This window comes from Canis lupus, chromosome 29, assembly GCF_048164855.1.
Source record: "Canis lupus baileyi chromosome 29, mCanLup2.hap1, whole genome shotgun sequence".
Classification (NCBI taxonomy): Eukaryota; Metazoa; Chordata; class Mammalia; order Carnivora; family Canidae; genus Canis; species Canis lupus.
Window position 1 is genome coordinate 13,959,843 of NC_132866.1, and position 19,899 is coordinate 13,979,741.

At 53.9% G+C, this 19,899-nt stretch overlaps 1 protein-coding gene across 4 annotated transcripts in view; it reads left to right on the forward strand.

Moving 5' to 3' along the window:
- Positions 1–19,899, forward strand: part of HSPA12A (heat shock protein family A (Hsp70) member 12A) — a 160,521-nt gene that overhangs the window by 88,720 nt on the left and 51,902 nt on the right. The window contains exon 1 of one of the 4 annotated variants that reach the window (XM_072805168.1): positions 5,764–5,925. The exons of the other annotated variants lie outside the window; for them this stretch is intronic. Within the exon in view, the coding sequence (XP_072661269.1) occupies positions 5,883–5,925 (43 nt within the window). The 5' untranslated portion in view covers positions 5,764–5,882. Of the gene's footprint in view, positions 1–5,763; positions 5,926–19,899 lie in introns of those variants that run through there. 4 annotated transcript variants of the gene reach the window in all.

The window sequence follows — 19,899 nt, forward strand, 5'->3', positions numbered from 1 at the left end:
CTATGTCTCTGCCTCTCTCTCTGGGTTTTCATGAATAAATAAAATCTTAAAAAAAAATAAACCTTTCTTTGGATAAACATTTTTTTAAAAAGCCACTCACCCCCGTATCTTTCATGTGTCTTTTACCTACCCCCCAATTGTTTGCCTAGATCCATTCTGTAATTTATGATACACAAGGAATAGGCATTTTTGTGGTCCCATTTTGCGAATTAAATAATAAGTCCTATTTACTGTGGCATAGGTAGCCCAACTCTATGCTGAGTGTTTTACATATATTATCTCGCATATTTATCCTGCCTACGATTATCAACCTCTTCTACAATGAAGAAATAGACCCAGACGGGTGTGCCCTCGGGTCACTTGACGGGGGCAGGGAATGACTCAGCCCAGATTTGGACATTGGTCTGACTGACTCCATGTGACCCCACACTCTTCTCCACTCTACTTGCTTGTGTTGCACTTGTCCTGTCCTCTCTTGCTGCATCCTCAGGATCAGCAGCTTCAGTGGCAGATCCATCAGGAGGGGAAGAGGGTCCATCTTTGTGTGGGGCCTGCAGAATAAGGAGGGGACTGTTGTAGGGAGTATCTGTGGGTGGGGGAAGAGGAACTCAGAGAAAATGAGTCAGGTGAGGGCCTGAGGCTGAGGGGCTCTTCCTTTTTAGATTTAACTCTGCTCCAGGCACTATGCCATGGTCTGGGGGCTACAGTTGTGGACATGGCCAACTGTGGGAAGCTGGCAGCTGGAGGGGGAGATGGACCACCTGACACTGGAAAGACCTGAGTCCCAGTCTCAGCTCTGCAGCTTCTCAGCTGCACCTTTCTGGGGCTCCATTTGTCATCTATACAATGGGTTAATACTAATAGTCACCTAGAGCTGTGATAGCAGTGTGATAGCAGGGCATGGGGAGTCAGGCCCAGAGGACAGAGTCGGGGCCTCATGCTGTCTTGGAGGGCCAAGTGGTTTCCTGGAAGAAATGACATCTAAGCTGTGACCTAGAGGAGGAGAAAGATTTACAGAAAAGGGGTGGAGAATGTGCTTCCAGGGAGGTGTTGGTGTTTTGGAGACGTGAGGATAGCCCCATGTGGCTGGAGTGACCAGCACGAGGGTACTGGAAGTTGGTGACTTGGCTCTGGGCTGGGCCCCTTTTGGGGACTCAAATGACCAGCTGAGACGGACTGAGGTTGGTATGAGAGGAAGTGGGGACGTTCTCGCTGCCCACCACCACAGACCACAGCCTGGGTCCCTCTGGTCCTGAAGGTAGAGAAGAGATCCTACGGACTGTGCTGAAGGGGGTCCACATGGAGTACTGTGAAGGGGGAGATTGGAGGGGGGCTGCAGGGGACTTGCTGCAGAGTGACCTCCCCCCCGCCCCCCGCCATGAGGATGGATGTGCTCTAAAATGGCCATGAGAGCCGCCAGGAATCAATGTGATGTCCTCACGGTGGACTTGGTCCTCCCAGCTGGATGAAGCCTGTTGTGCTCCTGTTTCACTGATGGAACCAGTCCAACCACCGTCAAGCATTTATTGGGCACCTGCCATGCACCGGGCACAGTTCTAGACCTGGGGATACAGAGGTGAGCAGCACAATCCAAGATCCTACTCTCATGGAGCTCACTTTCCCGTGGGGATGAGATAGCAGTCTTAGAACCATCTGTGGGGGGTGGGGGGGATGGCATTTCCCAAAGTGAGTGAGGGAGCGAGCCTTGTGCATGTCTTGGGGACTGTCCTAGGCAGGACCACTACCTATAGCACAGGCCCTGAGGTGGGGTGAGATTTGGCATGTTCTCATGGATGGCATGTGTGTTTGGGCGTGAGGGATGGGAGAGTGGAAGGAGATAGAATTAAGAGGCATCAGGAGGCCAATTCACATAGGACCTGGTAGCAGAGGAGTGATGAGATCTCATGCTGCTATTGGTGAGGAGACTATGGGCATCAAGGAGGGACAGTGGGAGCCCTTCCCTCGGTAGTGACAGGGACAGGCCATGCTGTTTGTGGTCAGAGGAAGCCTGCACAGGTGTCTCGACCTTTGTGTGCTTCCATCTGCTCTGCCATAAAACAGCGAGGACTGCCACGAGAAGTAGGTGAGGCCAGGCATGCAGACGCCCACCTAGGCCCCCGGCTGGCTGAGTGTGTGCTCACCAGGGTGATTTCTAATTAGTGTGATAATTGGTAAAGCCCTGAGGATAAACCCCAGGCGGAGTGTGCACTGCCCTTCCTGCTCCCTGAAAATCAAAACTGTCTTCTGCTCTCTGCCCGCAGCATAGGGCCCACATGTCATTCCCCATCGTCCTCACGTGCCCTCATGTCACTGCAGCTGGGTGTCAGCAGAGAGGGCAGATGGCCCTCAGGCCTTCCCACCGTAGGTGGCAGGAGGGTGGGGACTGCGGGGTTCCTGCTAGTTCTGACAGGCTGCCAAGGCCAATGTCTTGATGCTGGGGGCCAGGAGCCTGATGGAGAGGGACAGGGTGCCTTGAGGACACTAAGGATGGGCACACAAGCCAGGATGGTGGTGACGGGGGAGGAAAAGCTTCCTGGAGTGGAGAGGTTCATTCCGAGTTCTCCAGGTGGCTGCTGGTGTCAGAATGAGGGCGAAGTGGTCCAAACATCAAACACATTTTAAGGCGTTTGGAATCCTGGCATACAAGAGGCAGAGGTGGGTGTGAGGGATTGAAAGAAGTCATGAGGGGTGAGGGGAGATGGAGCAGCGAGGTGGGTGGGCAGGGCAGACCAGATTCACGGTAAATGGACAGACAGCTGGGACAGGGACGAGACACCAGCAGGGTGGCCCTGTAGACACACAGGCAGTGAGACACGATGGAATGTGGACAAGTGAAGGTGGAGGAGGAAACGTCCACAGGCAGATGGACAGCGCTTGCCTTGGAGATTGACCAAATTCAGACAGACACAAATAGGAGTGAAAGCCGATGCCCTGGTGTGTGGCTCGGTGGCTTGTGGGCAATGCTGCCTTTACAGGGATCCTGCAGTCAGGAGGGAGGGCGGCAGAGGATGAGCTGGCTTTGGCAGGATGGGAAGGGCCCGGGAGCTGCCCTGGGAGACTCTCAGGAGGTCTGCAGCCCCAGAGGAAGGTCAGGCCCTGGATGTGAAGGTGGGCATGTCTGCAGATAGACAGAGGAGGCTTCTGAGTGCTGAGCTGCGACGCAGCAGGGTAGGAGGAGAAAAATAAAGACGTGTGAGTGTGTAGATTACTATGGGAGACTGGGAGGTAGGGTGGGGGCCTCCGACTGGGGCCCTGAAGGATGCCTGGAGGGGGGCAGGTAGACCAGGGAGGCAAAGAGGGCATCCAACGTGGAGACAGAGACTGTAACCATGCCCGAGGAAGGCTGGTGGAAGAAAGACTTCTTGGGAGAGAGATGCCAGATGAGACACGTTGTCAAAGGTGTTGAACATTAAGCTGAAGAGTTAGGGATTTTCTTGTAGATGACGGGAAGCCCAGCATGGTTTTGAACGCAGACTTAATCAGAACTGCGGTAGATAGGGATCCCTGGGTGGCACAGCGGTTTGGCGCCTGCCTTTGACCCAGGGCGCGATCCTGGAGACCCGGGATCGAATCCCACGTCAGGCTCCCAGTGCATGGAGCCTGCTTCTCCCTCTGCCTGTGTCTCTGCCTCTCTCTCTCTCTCTCTCTCTCTCTCTGTGACTATCATAAATAAAAAAAAAAAATTAAAAAAAAAAAAAAAGAACTGTGGTAGATAAAAAACTCTTTCTGGCCTCAGTGGTTAGGTACGAGTCTGTGTGACCCTGGTGCTCAGTGGACACATGCTGGTGGCTGTCTTTGTCCTCTTTGCCTCGATCCATGTGGCCTCAGCCTGGCCAGCCTCCCTCAGCAGAGATACAGGAGCAGAACTGGGAAGGCAAGCTAGGAGCCTTGATGCAGGGTTAGTCTCGTCACCTGGGCGACCGCCTAGATCCTTTCTCCGGCCTGCATTTGGGTGCCGTGTGCTCTTGGCCTCTGGGCCGTGTCTTGAGTCTGCTTCTGAGATACTGGGGTATTGTCTCAGCAGGCAAGTAGTCCTGGTAGGGGGGCACTCTGTACAAAAACAGTGTTCTGTACCCTGGGAGTGTCCGTCATTGCCCACTGTCCTGAACAACCGGCCATTGTCCACCGTAAAAAGGTGCCTGTGACTTAATAATATCTAATACTTTTTGGGGATCCCTGGGTGGCGCAGCGGTTTAGCGCCTGCCTTTGGCCCAGGGCGCGATCCTGGAGACCCGGGATCGAATCCCACGTCGGGCTCCCGGTGCATGGAGCCTGTTTCTCCCTCTGCCTGTGTCTCTGCCTCTCTCACTGTGTGCCTATCATAAATAAATAAAAATTAAAAAAAATATCTAATACTTTTTGGACTGCTTACCATGTGCCAGACCCCCAAGCAGTGCATGCTACGTGCATCAGCTCATCTAGCCTTCTTCATTCTTACCAAGTGGGTTCTCACCTACCCATTTCACAGATGAAGATATTGAGGCTCAGAGAGATTAAATATTAGCTCATGGTCTCATGTACAGCCAGAGACTGCGTGTTGTGGATTTTTAATTCAGGCAGACAGAGAGCCAGTTTATCCTTTTAACTCATCACCCTAACATCACTCTCTGAGTGGAGGCTGGTCTCTGGGCTCTCCCGGCAGCACCCTGTTCCCCCTCCTCCATAGCCTGGTTGTGGGATGAAGCCTCTATTCTGTACCCTTTGAGAGCTGTGGCCCATCTCAGGGTGTGAGGGGGGCAGCTGGTCGTTATCCCAGCTTGGTCGCTTACTTAATACGTCTGTTCTAGGGATCATCCCTGAAATCCCTTAAACCTCAGTTTCCTTCTCTGCAAAATGGGGACCACTAGTCCCCAGCTCTGAGAGTTATGCGGAGCAAATGAGATAAGGCTCTTAAGCACTTAGCAGAGGGCCAGGCATAACGGAAGGGCCCAGTAACGGTGGTCCTTGGGGTCTCATCACCACCCTCATCGCCTCCTTGCACAGCGGGCCCCGGAAGCCACCCGGCCAGCGGCCAACAGGTGCCCGTGGCGCGGAGCCAGAGGACAGGGAGGATGAATCATTGACCGCCGAAGCTCTGCATTATTAATGCCGTTATTCTCAGACTTTTCACGAGGGCCGGGTTGGGAACCCATATATGGAAAAGCGCGACTGCAGCCTCCGCGGCCAGCGTGGAATCCCGCGGAGTCCCGGCCGCTCCGGGTTCGTCCGCGGTGTGGCCCCTGCCCGCCCTCCCGGGACCCCGGGGGAGAGAGACCCGCCGTGGAGGCCGGGGCGGGGTCCCTCGGGAGAGCGCGGTCTCCCGCGGCGCCGGCTGCGGGGCTTCGGCCCGGGCTCCCCGCAAGAGCGGACGCGCGCGGGGGCGGCGGGGACCTGAACCCCGGCCCCGCCGCTCGCCCAGCCCTGCGCCCTCACCGCGCCGGCGTCCGCCTGGCGACCCGCCCCGCCCCGCCCTGCCCCGCCCGCTCCTCGGCGGCGACCGGCGCGGGGGCCAGCCCCGGGGAGGAGGGGCCGGACCCGGAGAGACGCGGCGCGGGGCGGGCGGGCGGGCGGGCACACTCCGAGCGGGGCCCCGCGCCGGCCTCCCCCTGCCTTCCCCCCAGGCCGGGCTCCGCGGGCGGGGCTAGGGGCGGGGCGTGCGCCTGGGGGCGGGGCCGGGGGCGGGGCGTGCGGCGGGGGCGGGGCCGGGGGCGGGGCCGGGGCGGGGCGGGCCCGGGAGGAGCGCGGGGAGGAGTCCGGGCTGCGGCGGCGGCCGCGTCACAGCAGTGCTCCCGCTGCCCGGAGCGTCAGACCCGGCCCGAGCGCCGCCGAGGACGCGGACGGGGACCCGCAGGGGCTCGGGGGCTGCGCCGGAGGTTCCTCTCGCGGGCGGGGGCTGCGCGACCATGGCGGACAAGGAGGCGGGCGGCGGCGACGCGGGGCCCCGAGGTGAGCCGGGTCGCGGGTCCTGCGGCTGCGGCGGGCGGGCGGGCGGGCAGGGGGAGCGCGCTCGGCCCCGCGCCCCGCAAGCCCCCCCTCGGGCCGCGGGAAAGTGGGCGCGCGCCCCTGGACATCTGCCCCCCTGGGGCGGAGCGGGGGTCCCGGGGGCCGCCTCCGGCCCTTCGGTCACGTGCTGCGCTCCCGGCCCGGGTGCGGACACTGCGGCGAGAACCGCAGCCCCCGCCCGAGCGCCCCGGCCACCCCCGCCCCGGGCGGCGCCGCCTGCGGGGCCCCTTGCGGTCGGGTGCAGAGCCCCCTCCCCACGGGTGCATCCCCTGCGCCCTGAGCGGGCGCCCCGCTGGCCGAGGGAAGGGCCGGCAGCCCCAGCGGCTCGTTTCCGTGACTCAGCGAGGCGGGGGTGGGGGCCTGGGGCCAACCGCGGGTCTGGAGCCGGCCCCTCGCCCCCCGGGTCGGGCGTCCGTGCGAAGTGGGGGTGCAGCTCCGGGCTGGGCTGCGGCGCGCGGCCCGCCCCGCCCATCCCCGGGGACTCTGCGGGCCCGGGAGGGAGGAGCGGCGGGGGCTCCGCGGGCCCCTCGTTGCCCGGGGCGGGGGGGAGGACGGCGGCGCCGGGTGCGGAGGACGGACGCTCGCCTCCTGCCAACGCGCCGTGGCCGCTTTCTGCGGGGAGCGTGCTTGGGGCTCGGCTGGGGCGGGGGTGCCGGGGAAGGACCGGGAGAGGACTCGGGAGCGGGGGAAGAGGAGGAGCAGCGCCTGGAGCACAGGGCTGTAAATCATGGTTTCGCCAGCGGAGGAGACGGCCTGGCCGGGATCGTGGGTCCCAAGTGGGGAAAGTTGGGCGCACGGAGGCGCCGCGCGTCCCTGACCTCGGGGGCTTTTTAGCAGGAGCAGCCGCTGGAGGGGAGCGTAGCCGGGTGGCTTCCGGCGAGCGGCAGGTGAAGCCGCCTGGCGAGGATGAAATTAAAATGCCTAGGACGTAAGGAAAATTCATCCAGGAAAAGCTCTGCCGGGGACCTCAAAGCTGGGGAAACTGAGTCCAATGGCAGCGCAGCCACCACGGGCGGGGTGCTTGCAGTCTTGCAGTCTCGGGCCGGGCCCCCGCCCTCTGCTGCGCTCTGAGAGGCACCTGCCCCCTCCCCAGCCCATTGTTCCTGCAGATCTGGGAGGTGCCTCCCCACTCGGCACTGCAGTAGTGGGGGAGTGCGGGGGGCGGGGGGTGAGGGGGATATCCTAACGGGGCTCACTCTTGGGAGGGGCCTTGGAGAGCCCAGGCCAGAGCTCTGGCTGGGCCCTAACACGCATCCAAATCTGCCCCCGCCCCTGCCTTTCCCCAGCTGGCAAACGCCGGCAAGGGGCTGGCGGCTTTGTCTGGATATCACTCAGCAACTGGATTGATTCATTACCCCCCCCCCTCCCCGCCCCAGCTTTTTCTTTAAATTGGAAAAAAAAAAATGTAGGATGATAGAGAGGGACATCAGATTTCCTAAGCCTAAGTTAGTGAACCAGTTTCTTGCTTCTCATGCTGGGATACATAGTGGATGGCTGTGTTGAATGCAAGGTTGGCCATAGGATGTGTGAAATCAGAAGAGCGATCAGGGATGTGCTTCCCCCCACACCATTTGTCTTGCAAAATGGAATTCAGCACCTTTAGCCTACAGACACATGCACACAGAGGCGCTGTGTGGTTGTCTGTCCTCAGGCTGGGAGAGCTCCCCATCCAGGATGGGGAAGCACATGCTGGGTGTGCTGGGCCACCTGCCACTGTTCGCCTGTGTCTATTCTAGAGTGTTTCTTCACTTCCAGTGATCTGCAGTTCAAGGCAGCCTGTGAGAATATCCAACACATGGACTTGGGACACAGAGCAGGCTGTCCCTGGCAACTTGCTGGGTCTCTCTTGGTTCCCATGCCTTCATCTCGAAAATGGGAGATATTAATAGTATCTCACAGGAGCAGAGCCTGCTCACCCATCATCTAACACATCTATTTCTAAGATTTCCTTCACTCCGTGTTTACTGTGCTGGGTAATGAGCATACATTATTTCATTTGTTAAAGCCTCAACAACAGATCTGTTACCAGAATTCATGTTTCCCCCAGGTAGGAAATCTAAACATAGGTTGAGTGACCTATCCAAGGTCACACATCTAGGAAGTATTGATTTGGACTCAGTCCCTCCGATTCCAGAGCTCCAGCCCTTTGGGGCCATCCTAGGTAGCTCCTGTGGGTGTGGCCAGTGATTACTACTCTACTAGGAACATAAAAAGGGTGTTCTTCAGGGGATTATTTCAAGGATGCTTCTGCTGCAAAAGGATGAATGTTGGAGGGATCAAACTATGTTAGGACTTGTGAGCAGTGGGAGCCCTGGGTGGTGGGATGTGCCAGAAAGGCTGGCCAGAAAATATTTTGGCAGAATATGGTAGCTGTGGAAGCTGGGTGATGGGCGCATGGTGGTTCATTACTATTCCCTTTGTATATGTGTGCAAGTTTCCTTAATAGAACATTTAAGTTAATTTATAAGGCCAGAAGGGCTACCTTTTAATCTTTAGAGCTTTGGACAGCAAAAGCTGAGATGACCTTCAATCCTGCCCCCACGAAGACCTGCAGTAGTTGACACAGGGAGCCCTAGAAGGATGAGATGAACAGGGGGGCGAGGGGTGGTCAGGCTGGGCTAGCTCCTGTGGTGACCCAATCAGGGGGAGGTGTGGGCAACAGACACCTAGTAATTTGCTCCAGGGTGGGGACAGGGTTAAGGAGAGGAATGGCAGACGGGGGGGGGGGGGAGGGGGTTGCCTGTGTTGGGGGTGCCTCCTGGAGGTGTTGGGGTTTAGAGATGGGATTCTTAACATCCCGGCAGTTAATCACAATAAAAACAAATATTTTGAACGTTGACATTTACTGAGGACTCCGTTTATGCTGAAATCTGAAAATATTGAATGATATCATTTGGCCCTACCCACATTTGTTATGGAATGAATGGCTACAAGAGAGGCCCTGTTACCCCCATTTCACCCAGGAGAAAGCTGCCAGGCCTGCGTGGCACAGCCACGAGTGGGCTTGAGTGAAGGGAGGAGGTGGTCAAGCTGTCCAGCCTCTCTTAGCACGTGCCCGGCATGTCATAGGACCCTGAGGAAATTCCACCGAGGGTCCGAAAGAATGGGCACAGACTAGTGGAGTCTGGCTACCCCATGGCCCCATGGCCACCAAACTATAGATGGAAGTGGGAGGCCACTGGTCGTGGTCCTGTTTCCCAAAGTTCTGTGAACGCCCTTAGCCCTCCTGCCACCCCCCTTCCCCCCTGCCAGGAACATCCTCCCTTTCTCTAGCAAACTCCTACTTATCCTTCAAAACTCAGCTCAGGTATCACTTCTCAGGAAGCCTTCCCAGACTCATCCATCTTGGTGAGGTCTTGCCTTCGTGGTACTAGAGCTGCCAGAACTGATTGTTGGTAATCTCACCTAGTGTTCACCGAGTGCTTACAATGTTCCAATTTTATATGTGTATACCCCACCGACTCCTCCAACAACCCCATGAGCTTGGTGTTATTATTACCCCATTTTGCCAATGAGGCAGTTGAGCCTTTTGAGGAATTGGATAGTTTGCCCAGCCAAGGAATCAAAGCACCCAGCCAGTGAACGCTTGGGGTCGGGGTGTGAATCAGTCGTGGACCATAAAAGCTGGTGCCTTTCTCTTAATGCCCCTTCTCCTGACAAGGGCACGGAACTATGTCTTTCATTTCCATGCTCTTGGTGAGGGCCTATAGCAGGTGCTCAATAAACCCCCTACTGTGTGTCAAATGAATATCAGTAATCCACAGGGGAGCACAGTGGTGGGGAATGGCATCTGCATCCTGCCCACTCTGCAGCAGAGCGGTGCTTCTAGAAACATGGGTGCTCAGGAGTGGGTGGAAGCTGTAGGGCTGAAGGGGGGTAGGCAGGGCTCAGTCAATCCTTGAGGAGATGCGACTTTGATTCCCACAAGGGTTTGAGTGACGACTCAGTATCGTGGGGGCGAAATGCTCTCTCGTTGCATAAATAGGCTTCTGGTAAGGGAGAAAGCATCTTTATTATTGCTGCGCATAATTAGAATAGCAGGGAGGAACCAGGCGCTTTAGTGAATGAGCAGCATGTGGCGGGGAGCGAGTGCCTTCCACTTGCAGGCATGTCTGGACATTGCCAGGAAAGCAGGACGAGCCAAGGAGGGGACCAAGAAGTACAGGCACTGCCCAGAACTGACGCTGACCCCACTGCTCTGGGTTCTGCAAATCCTTGCTGCCTCCCTTTTATTGGAAATGACTCCCAGTCCATTGCTCCGAGATGGGCAATAACAGGTGCAGAGGGGTAAAGGAGCAATGTGGCTTTGGAGCCCAAAGCGCGTGTGAACTTCAGCTAAGCTTTCCTTCCCTGGTGTGGACAAGGGGCTTGTGAAGCCTGCCTGGGTCTGTTGTGGGAGCAGAGCAGATATCAGAGGGGCAGGAATTTAGCAAGTTCTTTCCTCACTGGAGGAAGGGAGAGGTGGCTTTCCTGTCTCTACCTCCTAGATGCCCTCTGGGATTATCGCTGCGGGTCCAGCTGGTCTGCTTTCTTTGGAGGCTTTAGAAGGAGGGCAGATTCTGCTTGGGTTCTTCTGACTTGGGTCTATGTGGGGATTATGTTCAGGTCCTGATGCTTTTGGATCTTCAGTGCTCGGTTCTGAAGCAAGGCCTGCAAGTGATGAACACCTCTCTCCTGGCAAACACGAAGTCAGCCCTCCTTGAGCGCCTTTTCTCCCCTGTCTGCAGAGTCCACTGGTGGGAAGCAAGAATGAAGGCAGCTGGGGCTGGTCCTGGAGCATGTAGTATCAGAAGCTACACTTTCTTGGTCACCGGAAGCCCCCTGGGGTTAGTTCCCAATCCTGGCTGCCTATTAGAATCACCTGGGGAGCTTTATCAATGTCTTGATGCCTACGCCTCCTTCCAGAATTATTATATCAGGACTTTTTTTGGATGAACAGCCAAGTTTGAGAATCAGTGAGTTACCACCTATCTGGATTTCAGACTTGGGACCTCAGCATGAGGGGGGCGGAGGGCAGGAGCATCCGACACGGTTCATTCCCTGGTGCTAGACCGAGTCAGCAGAGTTTGTAAGCACCAGCTCTGTGTTAAATGCTTCGCTTGTATTGTCTCATTTAATCTTCATAAATACTCCATGAAGTGGGAGGTTTTACACAAGGGGAAAGAGGCTCAGAGGGATTGAGTACATTCCTCAGGGTGAGATAGTGGCAGGGAGAGGGGTGATGTTAGAACAGAACTCAGGGCTGTCAGCAAAACCTGCACGGGCACATCTTATCCTTAGGGAACTTCTCAGTCTTCAGCCACTTGAGATGTACCTTCCTGACTCCATATGTACTGACCACCTAAACCGCGATTTGTTAATTATTTTTAAAATTGATCTGATGTTTGTTGAAAAATGCATTTATTTTAAGAGTCTGACTTATGTTAGTTCCAGAAATGGGTAACCTGTGTCACTTGCCATAAACAGAAGGTGACCACAGTGAAAATGTATGGAAACCGGAACATGGTCAGAACACTTGAGGCAGATGCTATTGCCCTTGGAAGGCTTTGTGCTGAGGCCGCACTCTGGGTAAGAGGGAGACCGGAGAGTTTTAGAGGAGGTCAGGGATATAGGAGCACCAGACTTGAGACATTCTCTTTTCTGGAAATCGGTCTCCAGAAGGGCCTGAACAGGAAGAGAAATGCTTTAGGAATCACCTGGGGGAATGTCCTTATGATTCTTATTCCCAGACCTTCTGGAATTAGACCATCCAGGGAAAGGGGCCCTGGGAGTAGACTTGCAAAGCCTGTCAGTAAATCTTATAATCAGGTGAGAACTAGTGCCCAATCCATGGGCCACCACGGTCAACTCTGGCCATAGGGCAGTGGGCCCCCGTCAAGGACCGTGAACAAGAACGCACTGCTTTACGTTGACCATGCAGGGAGGAGAGAAGGTTTCCCTGCAATTTTACAGGGACAATTGGCTTGGATTCTAGTTCTCACTTTACCACTTACCAGCCATGGGATTCTGGGCAAGTTACTTAGCCCCTCCATCACCCCACCTCAGTTTCCTCATCTGTAAAGTGGGAATAATCAATAGTACCCATTTCAAAGCAGACTTTGTTTACTCCCACGACCTCTGGTAAGGTTATGGCTCATTTGCTGTTGTCTGTTATTATTTATTATTATGGATCCTGTAGATATAGATAGGGCATTTATCAGTAGCTGGGTTTTGTCCAGGAGGCTCAGAGGGGAAGAGGGCTGGCCTGGGATCCCACAGCTAGGAAGGGGCAGACCCCAGCCTGAGCCTCAGTCCATATGGCTTCTTGGCCAGCAGGCCCAGAACTTTGGAGAGCTGGGTGTCTCAGGCTCTTGGCCACATTTAACACCCCTGTGGCCCTTTGCCAAGCCTCTGAGCTCCCAGTTGGGCTTCCTGATTAGAGCACTAGTAGGGTTCAAGGTCTTTTTGTATCCCTGGACTCTATCCAGGGCTTCTGACCTCTGCTCTCAGGTGGACTTCCGGTCTGCCTTTGGATGGGCCCTGTCTCTGGGCTGAGACTCCAGACCTGGAGTTTTGCAGATACTGCTCTGCGCTCTTCTAGGACTACCCCTCCTCTTCCAGCCTTGACCATGACCTGGCAGCTAGGGATGTCAGGTGGGGCTGGTGTCAGGTGGGACTCCACAGGGTCCCTCCCAGGGAACTGTGAACTGTAGCATATGGCCTGGGTTTTAATCTCCTTATTTTGAGGGTGGCCTTGTGTCCAGGTTTGCCGGGACAGTTCTGGTTTATACCTCTTGTCCCGGTGAAATTATTAATAGTGACTTCTTTCATTTTCTGGGTATCTCAGTTTGAGAGATAAATCCTGTAGTTGTGCTTCTTATCTCTCTGTCCTTTCCTCAGCCACGTGGGCCTCAAGTGGGATGAGAGTAGGATGTGTGGTTAAACCCAGGCTTTAGGCTCAGACACTTCTGGGTTCAGCTGTGTTTAACTCCTCACCGTAACATTGCTGCTCTTCTATTTCTTCTTCTGTAAACAAGGATGACTAGTAATCTTGCTCCAGCGGGGTGCCAGGAAAATGAAATGAGAGAATATAAGTCAAGTGCTAAGCATGCGCCTGGTACATAGAAGATGTTCACTTAGTGGCTGTAATTGATCGTTCTCACTGCTGGTTTGATTTGGGAGTTGTCATGATGAAACCTGGGATCTGGAGCCAGGCTGCCCGGGTTCAACCCTGGAGCTGTGCCTGCTCCATGGCCCTGGCAAGTTACTAAACCTCTGGAAAGCTCAGTTTTCTTCATCTGTAAGATTTGGATTGTAATAGTCTTCTCCATGTGGTTTTTGTTTGGATTAAATGAGTTTATATAAGAAGAGCACTTAGAACAATGCCAGCCCTAAAGCAGACACTAAATTAATGTTAGTTATTATTATTAGCTGTTACTGTTATTATGAATAATAATCCTAAGTTACATTCTTGCAGGCAGGGGGAATTATCCGGTGTGTTAGTTTCCTATTGCCATTGTAAAAGCTACCACAAACTCAGTGGCATAACACAACACAAACTTATTATCTTATCGTCTGCAGGTTGGAAATAAGTCCAAAGTGGGTGCTACTGAGCTGAAGTCAAGGTGTTGGTAGAGCCATGTTCCTTCTGGAGGCTCTGGGGGAGGCTCAGCTCCCTTGCCTTTTCCAGCTTCCAGAGGCTGCCTGCATTCCTTGGCTCGTGGCCCTTTTCTCTATCTTCAGAGCACATCACTCCCACCTCTGCCTCCACTTGCACATCTTCTGGCCGACTCCACCCCTCCTGCCTCCCTCTGCTGAGGGCTCTTGTGTAAAGACCTATTCTGAGGGAGGTGGGTGGGGGGTGGGGGTGACTGGGTGACGGGCACTGAGGGGGGCACTTGATGGGATGAGCACTGGGTGTTATGCTTTATGTTGGCAAATTGAACTCCAATTAAAAAAAAAAAAAGACCTATTCTGAGGCCACTTGAATAACCAAAACAGTCTCCTTGTCTCAAGATCCTTAATGCAATCACATCAGCAAAATCCCTGTTGTCATGTAAAGTGACATATTTGTAAATTGGAGGGATTGGGACCCGGATGTATTTGGTGGGGTGCTATTATTCAGTGTACTACAGCCAGGAAGGTTGGGGTCTTGCCTAGGTTAAGAAGCATTGGTTAGAGAGCCTTCAGCCTCCCTCAAGAGTCGTTTGAATGTTAGGAGCTATTCCTCTTTGGGGTTTTATGTTTATGTCCAGCTACATGATATCTTCCTGGAATTGGGGTTGTTGGTTAGCCCTTGGCTTTTAATCACTCCTGGTAGGGTCCTTGGAGACACTACCACTTTGGGGGATTGGTTTAGCCCCTTCTCAGGGATCTATATAAAATCATTGAGACCTAAATAAAAGGTTTAGTGGCTCCCAAGTGGGTAGAGGTATTAAAATATCAAAGAATTGGTGAAATGTCTAGAAGATGTCACATTATGTTTGCTATGCAATGAACCATCCCAGAATTTAATGGGTTAAAACTGACCATTTTATTTGTGCAGGATTCTGTGCTACACACTTCTTTTCTTGGTCTTGAGTAGGGTCACTCACCGGACTGCATCTGATGGTTCCACTGGGCCAGAGAGTCCAAGATGTTCTCACTCAGTGGCCCAGAGGCGGATGCTGGCTGTCAGCTGGGCTTCTTTACCGTGGTGGTCTCAGGGTGGCAAGAGGATGAGTAAGAGGTCACAATGAAGGCCTTTTGAGAAGTTGTATGCTCTCACTTCTGCGTTCTAGTAGTCAAAGCAAGTCACGAGGCCCACCAGATACTGGGGGGTGGGGAGAGAGATCTACCTCTTCATGGGAGGTGCTGCAAAGAATTTGTGGCTACTTTGAATCTGAGTCAGTTTGACTAAAAGTATAAACTTTAAAAAATTGCATTATGTTTTAGAACAGCTTGCGGGTTAGATTCACTCACTTCTTACAACTTTCTGTGAATGTGTGATGTCAAGAAGCCTGCCTGTGGTAAATCAGATGTTCCTTATAGTCAAATTATCTGAAAAGCAACTTCTAGTTATCTTACACTTGAAATTGTTGGTCAAACAAAATCTTAAAAACAAGAAGAAAGGTGGGGAGTGTCTGGGTGGCTCAGTGGGTTAAGCGTCTGATTCTTGGTTTCGGCTCAGGTCATGATGTCAAGAGCATGAGTTCTATCCCTGTGGAGTCTGTTGGAGATTCTCTCTCTCCCTTTGTCCCTCCCCCTCCTCACACGCCCGTGTGTTCTCTCTAAATAAATAAATATCTTTAAAAAAAAAAAAAGCAAGAAATTACTTGGTTGTTGGTCTACAGCGTGTGTTTCCATGACTGTTAAATGGGGGGGATGATGTTATGTGTGGAAGTGGTGTTGGCTCACTGACAATTTTTCCCAGGTGTTTGTGTTTTGATAGATTAGAACTTGTTTCTCATGATTAAGGAGCAACAGAAGAACAAAAAAAAAAAAGGGGGGCTGGAAGTCTACAGGTACATCTTCTAGTGCAAGCTGTGGCTGTTTTAATGTCTTTCCGCCCCCTCACGCTGAATGGGGCAACCAAGAGGGCTGATGAAGGAGCGAGACTGGCATTACCTTGTTAAGACACCCTGGGTAGGGTTTTGGACTTTGATGAGAGTGGTCTTTGTAGGAAGTGAGCGCCCCCAAGGCCCGTCATCTCAAAGAAGGAGCACTAGACAATGAATGACTGGATGGGGTTTTGGGTCCAGGGGCCGGTGCAGCTCACTGTGAATGGATGTTACTAGAGCCATGACTATTTTGGGAAGGGCTCAAGTGACAAGGTCCCGGAAGTGTTGAGTGATAGGCACCAACACTGTCTTTCCCGTGAATCCTTTTATTTTTAGTGTGCGATTTTGCAGAGTGTGAGGACTTTCGGGGAAACAGACCACACTGTGGCAGAAATGCTTGTATTTCTGTTTGCTATAGGATGAGTGTCCATTTACAAGTATTTGCCCTGTTACAGAGTGGGGCCTAAGAGGACGCGGCCTACGGGCAGAGCCTCTTCTCTTACCTGCACCTCATTTCTTCATACATTTGCTGAACTTTTGAGACTGTTTTACTTCTCATCGCATATTTTTTGAGTAGTTTCGCTTACTGTGTTCCGCTTTTACCGTCAGAACACCAAGGCTCCGGGTAGGTAAGTTCTGTACGATGCACCAGCTAAGCACCCCCAGATCTCAGAGGGAGGTGGGTTTTGCTAGCGTGTGGCAGTAAAATCCTCCTTGTTAGCTTGTGTTTTTTTGTAAATAAGACCCTAGGGTTTGTGGGTTTTCCCGTGGCTGGGAACAGTGCTCTCTGTGCCCCGATTCCTGGTTTCGGCTCGGGACACAGATGATGCAGGTGCCAGGGCTCAGGCCTGCTGCCTCAGAGGGCACAAGCCGGCCTCTCTGTTTGTCCCCATGATTCCATGGACCAGTGGCTAAATTCCTCTGATCACTTCCTTCCTTTCTTTTCCTTTCCTCATTGTCCTTGAGGGGCCATCTCTACCGGTTGGGATAAGCAACTGTGTACAGTACAGACGTCAGGAGTCTTGTTCTCAAAGAGGACACGGAAGCTGTTGAGGAAACAGAGCCGTAGGTGGCATCGCCAGCCCCGTGGGGCCCAGTCTGTCAAATGTCTGGCCTGGACCGACCCTCTGGTGTTACCGACGGGCATACTGAGGCCAAGGAGGCCCGCAGAGGCTGCTCCCAGGTACTTGGCAAGGCCAGCGTGAGAATGCAGGCCGATTGTCTCTGCAGGCTTCCCGGCTGAGCCCAGAGCTGGCCTTGGAACGTTCTCAACGCTCCTGTCGGCCAGCCCCCTCCCAAGCAGCGAGGGCTCCACAGTTTGGGGATCTGAACCTCTCTGCCATCAGTACCGTAATGACTTGACCCTCCCTGCAGGAATTACATTTTTAAGGGAGTGTTTGAAGAGATAACGGTTTATGTCAGAGGGCCCAGGTGCTCAGTCAAATTGAGCAAGTCTTTTGAGCGAGTCCTCCGTGGTGAAGCCCCAAGGCAGCCTTTTCTCTTTCCTTGGCATTGTTCCTGCCTCATCAATGGTGGTGGCCCATCTTTCGTGCCAGCATTAAGGAGGGCTTTTAGTGGCGGGTAACTAAATGTTTTCCAGCTAGAGGAAGCCCAAAAGGAGATTTAAGAGAGGATCCCGGGATGGCTTCTGGAACTCCCTCCATGCTGCATGGAGCAGAGAACGAGCTGGGAGCCTGGAGTCCTCCCCCCTACCCCCCACTCCATCCTGCTCTCTAACTTCTGCTTTACCTGGGGTTGTAGCCTCTCCCTCCCTCCCCGCATGCCCAGGGTGTGGGCTCCCCAGGCTCTTTCTCACTGCAATCCAGATTCCCAGAGGACGCCTGTCTGCTCCTGGAACTGTTACCCCTGGCCAGGGACGGGGTCACTTGCTGGATGAAGGGATCAGCGGGGAGCCCTGGCCGGTGGGCAGGAAGTGATTGCCTCTTGTAGACGCAGTCACTGTGCGAGGAATTAAGTCATTGACAGTCGATGGTTCCTAGGTGAGGGCTGTGTAGACAGAGAATAGATGGAAACCTGTGGAAAATTTCACTCTTGTTTCTAATAGCAACAGATAACCAATGCAGTCCTATTTTCCTTTCTCCTTCAAGTCAAATATAATAGCAGATGATAGGTTTAATAAAAAAAAAAAAGAGTTTCAGGGTGTGTCTGTCCTTGGCAAATAAAAACTTCATACCACTAGGTCAGCAGTTTGGGGCAGAGGTTTACTGCTTGGTAAGTTGAGGCATCATGGAATAAGGAATTGGTGGAGATGTGAGGAAGGGGCTCCGTACCTTTGGGTGTTTATCAGCCATCCGTTTAGCTTCGTGATCCAAGTGAGAAATGGGTAGAGCTGGAGGCTGCAGGTGGGGGCTTTCAGCACCCTGTGAGCCAGTTTCTTCGTTTTCCAGATGAAGACACAGAATCCTAGAAAGTGGCAGTGACCTTACAAGCACGCAGTGACCTAGTGACAGAATCAGGTCAGGCTGTCCCTTAATGCAAACTAACACTCTGCCTGTCTGGCTTGAGATCCTGGGGATGGAGGTGGCGCTGAGGATAGGGACACCGGGGTGGCCGTACCCAGCCTGTGCCGGAGGGTGTCAGGGATACCCCAGAGGGATTTGGGAAGCAGGGGATGGTCTGACCTTGAGCACCAAGCTCCTGGGGGCCAGTCATAAAAAGAGTGGTGAGCAGAGGTGCTGAAGACCCAGCAAAGACCCAATGGTGCCAGGGGGCTGGCTGGGTCCCATCAGAGACATCTCAGGACGGGCTGCTGTGTGTGTGTGTATGTGTGTGTGTACACGTGCACATGTAAGTATTCTTGTGTGTGTGCATGGGGAGAGAGGCAGTAACAGAGATGGAGGAGAGGGAGGGAGAGAGACAGGCAGACAGAGAAGGGAAAGACTAAGAGCCATTAGAAGAAGAAGCCATTAGAGCCTTGGAGTTTGTATAGTTCATTCAGAAATGAACCCAAAAGAACTCAACTGGTCATACACATCGTATCTGCCCCAACATTGCACTCCTTGGGTCTTCCTGAACATTCGGTAGCAAAATCCCAAAGTGTCACATGCTGGGGAACAGCCTGAGGTTTTCCGGAAGGAAGAGGAGCCAGCAGGATGGGATTTATCAAGGCGCAGTAGGAAGGCCCTTTGTCCTGCTTATTATCTGTATCGCTACCTTGTGCATCGAATGCATATTCATATGGAGAAACAGACTTCCTCGCTGCGTTATATTATGGGAGGGGCACGTCTTCCCATAGAGTAAGGCCTGAAGAGAATCCAGATATGCTGCAGAATGCAGCGGGGGTCCCGTTAGGATTGCCCATCAAAGATCTGAGTGTGGGGGAGGGGTGCAGGGCCACTTTCTAATGAAACATTAATGGTGAGATTGAAATAAGCTCTAAAACAAAAACAGAAACCCAAAACACAGTGATTGTGGCAGAGGGATGGCCCCCGCTCATCCCGTGACCTACTGAAGAGCAGTCTCGGATTCCGGGTCCCAAGATGCAGCCCCTCACCCACTTCTATCCCGAGAGCTCCTCCCTCACACCATTCCCCAGGCCCAGCTCACAACCGGTGCCCCTCTCACAGAGAATTTGCAGATTGGTTTCCATCTGTGAATATGCTTCCAACTCAAGGTGACCCTCCTGGCCCGCTTCCCCCAAGGCTCAGGGGGGCCATAGGGGCCATATGGTCACCTCCCAGACACTGCCAGCTCCAGGCTTGTTGTGCTCAGTTCTGGCAACTGAACACCAGGGCTCTGACCAGATGTAGATGATTAAAGCCTCGGACAGTGTTAGTTGGAAAGGCTGGAGCCCAGAGACCCCAAACAGAGCACCCTCTTGCACCACCTTGCACCCCGACTGTGCAGGGTGGCAGGATTTGTGTCTTAGCACCAGGAGGGCCCACTTCAGGCAGGGAACATTTGGGGACGTTGGGTGGGTGGAAGGTCGAGCCTTGAAGTGACACCATCTAGTGTAGCTCCCTCTACTCCTAGTCCTGGAGGAGGCTGAGGCCAAGGCATTTCAAGATCCCCTTCTAGGAGGGGTCCCTGAGGTGGTGTGGGATTGCAGGATGAGCTCAGGTCCTGAGTTCCAGTCTCAGCTCCTGCAGGAGGCAGTGTGGGATTGCAGGATGGACTCAGGTCCTGAGTTCCAGTCTCCGCTCCCGCAGGAGGCAGTGTGCGGTTGCAGGATGAGCTCAGGTCCTGAGTTCCAGTCTCAGCTCCCGCGGGAGGCAATGTGGGGTTGCAAGATGAGCTCAGGTCCTGAGTTCCAGTCTCAGCTCCCGCGAGAGGCAGTGTGGGATTGCAGAATGAACTCAGGTCCTGAGTTCCAGTCTCAGCTCTGTGGAGTACCTGCTGTGAGACCGAGGGTAGACTTGGAAATCTCCCTGGGCTTCCG